The 9735-nt window shown below is 51.8% G+C and overlaps 1 protein-coding gene across 1 annotated transcript in view; it reads right to left on the bottom strand.

The window, feature by feature from the left end:
- The window catches only part of Rspo4 (R-spondin 4), a 10682-nt gene extending 2845 nt beyond the window's left edge, over positions 1-7837 (bottom strand). Inside the window, exons 1-4 of the mRNA XM_026787288.1 lie at positions 7813-7837; positions 4205-4393; positions 3482-3622; positions 1559-1744 (exon numbers count right to left, since the gene is read on the bottom strand). Coding sequence (XP_026643089.1) covers positions 1559-1744; positions 3482-3622; positions 4205-4393; positions 7813-7837 — 541 coding nt within the window. The remainder of the gene's footprint in view (positions 1-1558; positions 1745-3481; positions 3623-4204; positions 4394-7812) is intronic.
- Between the last annotated feature and the right edge of the window lie 1898 nt (positions 7838-9735).

The raw sequence follows: 9735 nt of genomic DNA, 5'->3' as shown, positions 1-9735 counted from the left end.
TGCACCCTCCCACTTATCTAGCCATGTGCTCACAAAACTACCTACTTACCATCCACTTACCCTCTCACCCGTGTCCTCCAGCCCATGCACCCACCAACCCACCCATCTACCCACTCACCTAACTCTCTACTTACCCACCCATCTGCCTACCCGGTACTCACACAACTACCAACCCATCCACCTCTCTTCTCTGCACCCACGCACCTACTCATCCCACACAGTCAACATCTGGGTCCCGCTCCAGCATCAGAGTAAGCCTCACTCTCCAGAAACCACAGACAGCTGCAGAAGGAGCAAGGCTTTCCCCTAGCAGTGTCAGTGCTATGACACGACGTGACACGAGAGGATTCCAGAAGGGGACCTCGGAAAACCTCTGAGTGGAAAAGGTGCCAGGGCTGAGGCACACACCAGCAGGCTCCGCAGGCTTCTGGGAACTCGTACATACACTCAGCATACACCACTCACAGCAATAATCACAGCGTGTCTGCGGCCACAGCTCCTAGGGTCATCATCTAAAAAGGGCTCTCCTCGAGTTTTGGGTGGACAGTCTCACCTAGACTCCACTCTCCGTCCCAACTGCCCATTGTGTATGTGTGGGTAGTGATGGGGGCAGGGGAGTCCCTAGATTCAAGTTCTGCCTCTGCATAGCCCCATCTGTGTGTCCTGTGTCCTGGCTTCATGTCTTCACTGTTGACTATGACTTAGAGTCTTCTTTGCCCACTGATTAACGTTTGGCCTCTAGGTTCACCTACTCTTGGCTATGTGATCCTGGGGTCAGCTCAAGCTCTGTGGGCCTCCATCTCCTAAAACGGGATAGTAACCATGCCTATATCATAGTCACTGTGCAGATCAAATGAGCCAGTGACTATAGAGAATCTAATACACGATGCTCATATCCTTAACATTGCTTTTTCATGCCGATGCTTCTCGTACTTCACAACCCTCTCTTTTGGGGTTCTTAGTGGTCTCCATTGGAAATCTGTGGTCTCGTCTGCCCAAGTGAAGGGGCTCCTGCGGTATTGAGTGGGGTGGTATAGGCATAGTCTCCCATTTTACTCTTGCATAGCTGACAGCATTGATTTTTCAGAGCTGAGATCTCTTTGCACACGTGTGCCTGGGGTTTTAGAGTGTTTCACTCAAATCTCTATGGCAACCTCGGCTCTCTGCATTCCTGGGACCTGTCTCCAACTGATCTCTGTATGCTGGGTCAAGCACCTGCTTTTTGGCATTGTTTCTCTTTTGTATTACAGGATGGGCACTGCACTGCATTGCACCCCCAGCCCCCACTTCTTGGGCTTTCCCAGGAACTCCACTAGAAACAGCAGCTTGTCCCAAAGTCCTTGCAGCATAGGGGTCTGGGCACTGCGAATCATTCTTCCTACTGTATTTGGGACCCTTCTCTGTAACTACTTCACAGGGTGATGCTTAGTTCTCAGGAAGGGCTGGCAGGCCCTTTCTGGTGGTCTTGCAGATGCCATCCGTGGGGGTGTCTCTGTCTCTGGACGCTAGAAATCACCCATGGGTGTTTCCCATGCAGCCCCACAGGCTTAGTACTCACCTCCTGGGCAGGGCCTCTTTATAGAACATTTTCTGGACTCAGATAACACTCGGCAACTCGCCGTCTCCTCCTGCTTGCCTGGGCCAGCCTCCCGCACTCGGGTTTCTAGGCCCCAGCCTGAGCCGCAGGTCTTCCCATTGTGTATGCAGGGACTCCAGCTGCCCCATGGGCTTGGCTCACACTCTTCTGTGGGTGAAGGGAGACAGACAGGTGAGTCAGTTGGTAGTGTTTGCCTGTTAGCTTCAAGGACCAGGGACTGAGGAGCTCTGCCTGCAAGGGACTCAGTGTATTGCTGGATGCAGAGAACACACATAGAGACCACTGCTTGCAGGAGCCTGCAAAGACCCCTACCAAGGCTGTGCTAGAAGCTAGAGCCGGCTCCTGCCAGCAAAGCAGGTTTCCCAGGGGAGGTAACAGAGTTGAATTAAGCCTCCCATGGCTGGCAGGATCTGAGAGCCCAAGTGGCTGGAATTCAGAAAGGGGCAGGGATTAGGGACAGACACAGAGGTAGCTGATTGCTAAAAGGTCCTCAGGATCAGGGTTCTATCTTTGAACTTGACCATATGCCTTCTAACAACTGTAGAAGGTCAAAGCCACCCGGTGCTATTGTGAGCATCAATGAGGTGATGGACAGAAAGTTCTCAGAAAAGGAAATTTCAGAATCATTCCAATCGCTTCTGAGCAGGAGGCAGCACCCAGCTCTGGGGACAGTGAATGTCCCACCTTGCAGTCTTAGGTGCTGAGGCCTGGAGCAGGAACTGGTATACAGAGCAGGTTGGGAACAGGTCCCTAGACCCGAGGTACCTATGCTGCCACTACCCAGTGGAGTCACCTGACAAGTCAAGACTGATCACTTACTGTGAGACCCAGGGTTGTATGTACAGAAGGGCAGTTGCCGAGGAGACACCCGCCTGCCTCCCAGAATGCACCTGCCTCCCTCCCAGAATGCACTCTGTTGAGATACTGCACCAGGAAGGCAGGGGTACTTTGTGCAATTCTAGAGAGTACAGAGGCTATGGGAGCCCAGAAGAGGAATGGGCCACACCTTTGGGTCCAGAAAGCCTTCTTCCTGGAGGATGCTGTGGTACTGACTGTCAAGTGGGGTGGGAAGAAGTAGGAGGTGCTTCCAGTGAGTGGAAACCCCACAAAGTCCCCAGGATACTGACCTAAGATAGGCAGGCCCATCCTGGAAGAGGAGGAAGATGTGTGAAGAGGTTATAGACGGGGAACCTGATTGGCCAGGACTCTGCCAGAGGCTAGCGGGAGCCACAGAAGGGCCTTGAGCAGCAGAGGCATTTTGCAGATTGCTGTCATATTTTCTGGTCCTGCATGGGAGTGCAGATTCAGAGACAACCCAGGGGCCACACCAAGGAAGAAAGATGCAGGGAGTGACTGGTGGGTGGGTGGGTCCAGGAACTCTATGGCGCATCAGCATCCCTTGCAGCGATACTGCACCTAACGTGCTACATACCAATTGCACGTCCCTTCTGTCTCCTACTGAAGTGTGAAGGCAGAGCTCTCAGCCACCCCAGGGGTCCACCTGTCTCTCACCGTGTTGGGGTTACAGAGAGCACACACTGCTTTTATGTGGGTGCCAGGGATCCGCCCTTTTCTCAAAGAGCCACTTGCCTAGCCTTGTGTTGTTACTTTTTTAAAAATCTTCAGAGAAGCCCTGGGACACAGATGAAGCGACTATCTAAGAAGCTACGGCAACACTGTTCCTTGTTGCCTGACTGGTGAGAACACCCTTGGTAACAACAGTGACATCAAGAGTTGGTGGTCACAGTGGCACTAGAGCCCTGAAGATTCTCTATGTACCAACATGGGGCCGGGCTGCCCATCACCCCATAATATCTCATTGACTATTTCCAGGTCTCCCGACATCTCCCCAAGGCTAGGGCAGGTGGCCAGTGTCTCACTCACCCTGGCATTCCCGGGTACTCTGGTGGGTCAAGGTGCCTGGCGGACAGGAGGGCAGGCACTTCCCTTTGTATAGATGAAACCGCCTTTTGCACCGGATACAGAAGTCCTGGCTGAAACAGCTCTCGCATGTGGCCCCACATTCTGCAACAAAGACACCATAAGTCATGGGCCTGCCTGAGGAGGGAGGGTCTCTGTGCAGCCCACTGGGGTATGGACTCATCTTGTCGGCAGCTCAGACTTGGAAATTGATGAGCTGGGCTGCATAGGAGAGGCCTTCCTTTCTCATCTAAGCTAAGGTTGAGCACGGGAAGTGATACACTAGGTATCACAGCCATTCTGGGCCGGGGGTGAAGCTCCCTTGTCCTTTACCCACAAGGCTCCGAGATCAGTGATGATTTGTCCTAGGTCACAGCGAAAATGGAAAAAAAAAGGCCAGGGCTGCTTTCCTACTAGAGCTAGACCCGGAGGAGGTGAGCAACCTGCTAGCGGTCATGTAGAACCTAGATAGAAGTGGAGGTTCGCTGCCCTGTTTGTGCTGAGACCTGCTGGTGTCCTCTGAGAGCTCACGGAGAGGAGACGACCTGGCCTGGGACTGCAGGGTTGGCTAAAACCAGCAAGCTTGGGCTTGGTCATGCTTCTGCTTCCTCCCAGGGTATGTGTGGGGAGAGGGTGGAATACAGGGTAGCTCTACCTAAGCTTGCCTACATGGGAGGAGACACGTACTCTTGCACCTGTTGGCCTCCTGGCCACGGATTCCGAAGAAGCCGAGGGGACAGTCAGGCACACACTTGCCGTACTGACGGATCCCTTCCCGGCGGATGAACAGGAAGAGCCTCTGCTGGCAGGTGGAACAGCCATTCTCCTCCGAGCATATGACACAGCCAGTGCAGTTGGCCCCCAGACCGGTACCTGCTGCAGACAGACCAGACAGGAGAAAGATAGCCAAAATCATATGTGAGCTACTTAGATGGACTCATGGGCTATTAACTGGATCCAATAGAAGACAACATTTCCAAGCATCTCCGACTACTAGATATCATGTGATCAAAATCTGGTGAACGGGACATAGAGGTAGGCATTTATAGACTGCTGATAGCACAGAAATCAATGTCTACTTTGCTCAGACACTGCTACCTGGACTTTTCAATTACAGACACATTTACTCTTTACTAAAACAGTATGTGTGTGTGTGTGTGTGTGTGCGTGTGTGTATGTGTATGTGTGTGTGTGTGTGTGTGTAAGTTGCACACATGGGGACGGGTGAGACTATCACCTTCTTTCTCAGTTCCTGAACAATACTCCAGTCTCCCCTGTCACCATTACAAAAGCTCCTGTCACCATTGGGTTCAGGAAGTCAAGGGGAGGAAGGATGAAGGATGAACGAGGCCGCAAAGCCGGGAAGATGAGCAATAGTTTGGAGTGGAGTCCTATGCTCCACACCAAGGCTCACAGGGAGATCTTTACCAAACCACGTGGAGCGCTAAGTCTTCATGCCCAGCCCTGCTGCCAGTCCTTCCTTGTACCTCTCTGAGCAGAGGAACCTGGGGGAGCAGGCCAGAGAACGACAGCAGAAAGCCCCAGACTTCATGGCAAGCGTGAGGAGCTTGCTGCAAGGGATCCATGGCGTAGCCAGGAGGGCCATGGGGTCCGCTTATGTCTTGCAGAGGCAGGTGCCCGGAAGAGAGAGGACAGTGGAGACTGCTGAGGATGGGCAGTGGGAAGAGTCGGGATTTGATCAGGAGTCACTAAGAAAGGACACTGAAGATGCCCAGAGAGCATTGAATTGCTCTGTTTTCATATCTCATTGAGCTGAGACATTGGATGAGCTGGTTACCCCCTCTGGCTGACCTGAGGCCGTGGGTCCTCAGAAGAGGACATCCTTGGCTCCCCACCTCCCAGCCCTTCTGTTCCCATCCGTGTGTATCTTCCTCACTGAGACACTTTTGATGTATGAGGTGCCAGAACCTCCCTAGAGGGGCCACCCTCCTCCTGTCAGCAGGGCAGTCCCCCCAAAGCCTGGATGATATGTTATGCTTAATACACAGTAAGGGACACGTGGGAACATCCACGGTCTCTGCTTAGACTTGCTGGGTTTCTGCCTCTCTCTCCATCTCCCAACCCAGAAACCTGAGAGCCTTGCACCTCGTCACCCTAGTTCTGTCACTTACACCGGAGGAGCTGACTGATGTGGCCCTCACAGGACCCCACTGTAGCAGATGTGTACCCCGTGACACACCCTGGGTACCGGGCAAGTGCCAGGACCCTCAGCACACTTGCTCCAGGAAAAGAATGTGGAGAATTGGGACAGAAGAATAAAGACTTGGGGGTTTCCAAAGCTGCAGGCAGCTGACACCCAAGAGAAAGCGCGAAGCTACCAGAGGGCCCCAGACTAGAGAGAGCCACACCACCAGACCCAGATGGAGCCAGGTTCTCCCCCCACTCAGCAAAACCTGCTTGACTTGGATGACACCAAAGACAGACGGGAATGAAAGGAAACTTCTCCCTCTACTGGTGTAAGTCCTGGAAAAATGGTTAGCAGCATCCAGTAAATCTGAAGACATGCCTTCTCACACCCAGTAGTTCGACATCTGACCTCCACTCCAGAAGGGCTCTGTGATTAGTTGCCATGGTGATGTTGAGGCAAGATAGAGAAAAACATGGGGACGTGAGACGGGAAAGGAGCCCCGCACTCTGCAGACTCACCAGCAGAGAAACATCGCTCTCAATACAACCACCAGCATCTACCTTTTCTTCTTCCAGCTGGAAACCTGAAATTTTCTAGGACCTCCTCGAGCAGCTCCAGTGGCTTGTGGTTTTATCAGATTATAATTCCACCCAAGACACCCCAGAGACACCCCCAGAAACTCCATGATCATCAATGATCAGGAGAGGGAATAGACATAGGGAGGGTCAGGTACCTTGTGAACCCACTCAGCAGGGACTAGGGAGATGGCTTAATGGACAAGAGCACAAGCAAGGGCTTGCTGACAGTATCGAAGAAAGAGAATCTGAAGTCCAATCTTCAGCACCACATAGGAGCCAGGACTGGCCAAGTAGCTCCAGCACTGAACGGTGGCAACAGGTGGATTCAGGAGCCTGATGGACAGCCAGCCTAGCCAATGAGAGCTCCAAGTTCAGTGAGAGGCCCTGTCTTGAAGAGACAAAATGGAAGGCAGTAGAGGAAGAGACTCGATGTCCTCTTCTGCTCTCTGAATGGATGTGCATCTCTCTCTCTCTCTCTCTCTCTCTCTCTCTCTCTCTCTCTCTCTCTCTCTCACACACACACACACACACACACACACACACGAGAGAGAGAGAGAGAGAGAGAGAGAGAGAGAGAGAGAGAGAGAGAGAGAGAGAACAATCAATTTTCAAAAGCTCCCAAAGTCCTTTACGCTGTCACCATTAGGGCACTTCAGTGTGCTTTTTTAAAGAAGAACCCCACCTCACAGTACTCTTGGGTGTGTCGTATGCTTTCTCTGAGCCCCTTTCTATTTCTAACAAACTCCAACTCCACTCCATGCTAGACTTCCCTGAAATGCTTCTCTGTATTGAAGTAAAGGGACTGGTTTTATCAGAGTTGAGATTAAGGGAACTTCTCAATGCCCCACGGGTGATTTAGGGAGTTGTCCCTCCATCCCCTAGTAGATACAGGAACAACTGTCAGGGAGGAGAGGTTTATCTGAGCCCAAAGTTTTAAAGCAGATCCATCACTGATGGCAGAGAAGCCATGGAGGAGCAGGGAGTTCATGGCTGTGGGGGCACACGGTGGAGGCTGCTCCCATCACAGTGGGTCAGGATGCACAGATTGGGAGAAGATGTGGGACTGGGGAAGACTTCCAAAGGCTGCCTTTAGTGACAGACTTCTACCATGCGGCCCGTACACCCTGACAGTTCCAGCCTCTCAAAATAGTTTCCCCAGCTAGGGAGCACCATTCAAAACACCAAGCTGGGAGAGCCGCCATTTCAGATCCAAATCATTACAGGAGGTCTAGGGTAAGACTCGAGAATCTACCAGGTGATCTGTCACTGCCCGTCACAGACTCACATGGGAAACCACAAAGCCGAGAAACTCTTGCATATCTGCGCCAAGAGACCCTGACAGAGATGCTTACTGCGGTGCAGCTTAATAGCATAGTCACAAAAGAGAACCCACTTTGGGGAGGACAGATAAATACGTGGTGGTGTAGTCATACACCACAGCCGTGCACCACACACACAGCGCGGCCATGATAAATGGCTGAGGCAGAGTCGGTTATCATTGCGGACGCAGCTCAAAGCCAACGCTGAGAAGAAAGAGCAAGTGTGTGGATGAGTCACGTACAAGTTACCATCTGCGTTCAACAGCAGAACCATGATCTGTCGCCCTGCCTATACACAAGGCATCCGAAGAATGAGAGACATATAAGGGTGCATGCACATCTAATTCAGTATGGGGGTGCTCATGTGCAGATGTGGGAGAGGGGATGGGAAAGAAGACTTGAGACCTCATTTGTATTTTAACTTCCTAAAATTTGATGCAGACGTACATAGAAAGAACTGGTCAAAATGGCTGATGAGGGTGGTTGGGTGGGTGGGAAGACGGCTCGGCCAGTAAAGTGCCTGCTACGAAAGCAGGGCGCCCTGAGTTCTGATCTCCAGCACCCACACACAAAAAAAAAGCCAGTTAGTGTAGAGTGTGGCTGTAATTCCAGTGCCAGGGACGTAGAGGCAGGAGGATTCCCTGGAGCTTGCTGGCCAGCCAGTCTAGCCAAATTCAAGAGCTCTGGGTTCAGCAAGAGACCCTGACCAAAACAAACAGGGTAGAGACCGAATTGAGGAAGACACCCAGTGTTGACCTCTGACCTCCACATGGCCATGCACACCTGTGCCTGTGACACAAACATACACATACACCGGGGGTATTTATTACATTAGTTTTTTATTTTTTAGTATAGACTTGAAACAGTTCAAAACAAAAATCCATTTAAAGAAAAAGGAGCCAGGCGGTGGTGGCGCACGCCTTTAATCCCAGCACTCGGGAGGCAGAGGCAGGCGGATCTCTGTGAGTTCGAGACCAGCCTGGTCTACAGAGCTAAGTTCCAGGACAGGCTCCAAAGCCACAGAGAAACCCTGTCTCGAAAAACAAAAACAAAAAAAAAAAAAAAAAAAAAAAAAAAAAAAAAAAAAGGAACTTAGCTTCTCTGGTGTACAGAGCATGAAAGGGCTACATTTTTTTCCTCAAGATTATTTTATTATTTTGCGGGCGTCAACATTTTGCCTGCATGTATGTTTGTGCATCGTGTGCCACCGACGTCAGAAGAGGACATCGGGTTCCCTGGGACTCGAGTTAACAGTTGTGAGCCTGCCACATGGGTCCTGGGAACTGAGCCATGGTCCCCTAAAAGAGTAGCCTTAATCTTAATCACCGAGCCATCGCTAGTCCCATAAAGATGTATTAATTATTCCCCCTTTCTTCCAGATCCCCTTCCTAAGCCCCATTCTGCCCTCAGGTTTAGGTCATGGGTAGGGAAGGAAACAGATTCCGGAGCTGGGGGGTTTGGGAGCAGTGGAGACCCACCCACACCCAGGCTCTCCGCTAGTCACCTCCTGCATCTGCACTCCCTGTCTTCAGGAACGGACCCCTGATGTTTAGCATGATTTGTCTCAGAAATTATATTGCTCAGACCCTCTTGCACTGCTAAGCGGTCCCATGTCTAACCGTGGTCAGTGAGATGGGAGTGGGCGTGTCATGGGCCATGCCCAGGAAGGGTCCACATTGCTCTTCTCTCCCCTGTCCTCCCTGTTAGAGTTTCAATTTTGATGGCAGGAGCCTTGGCTGCTCCCTGTGGCAGAGGAATCTTGAGAAAGGCATTGGTACAGCCACCACATGAACCCAGGGCTGTAATGGGAGGAGAAGAAAATCTCATACTCTATTGGGAGCAGTGAGACCCCAGATCCTGATCCCCTGGTCTGAGTGCCTACAGCTGCTCTGAGCACGAGACCTTCAGGAGTTCCTGATGGCAGGAGAGTGGTTTCTGGTGGGTTTGGCTGGGGCGTGGCTATCTCTATATAATCTGCCCCTGAACACAATAAAGGGAGCATTCTTGGGGAATTCAAGGATGACCCGTGTCGCTGTCTCTCTGTCTGTGTGTGTTTGTGTATTTTAACCTCCAGCCCCCTTGCCCGAAGCTCGCGAACTGGGTGCGAGCGCACAGAGCTCAGACGCACGTCAACACACCTGGTTTAGGTCACGGCCTTGCCCAGGCACCAAG

Source organism: Microtus ochrogaster, linkage group LG8 (genome assembly GCF_000317375.1).
Source record: "Microtus ochrogaster isolate Prairie Vole_2 linkage group LG8, MicOch1.0, whole genome shotgun sequence".
Lineage (NCBI taxonomy): Eukaryota > Metazoa > Chordata > Mammalia > Rodentia > Cricetidae > Microtus > Microtus ochrogaster.
This window is presented reverse-complemented; position numbering and strand designations above follow the sequence as displayed.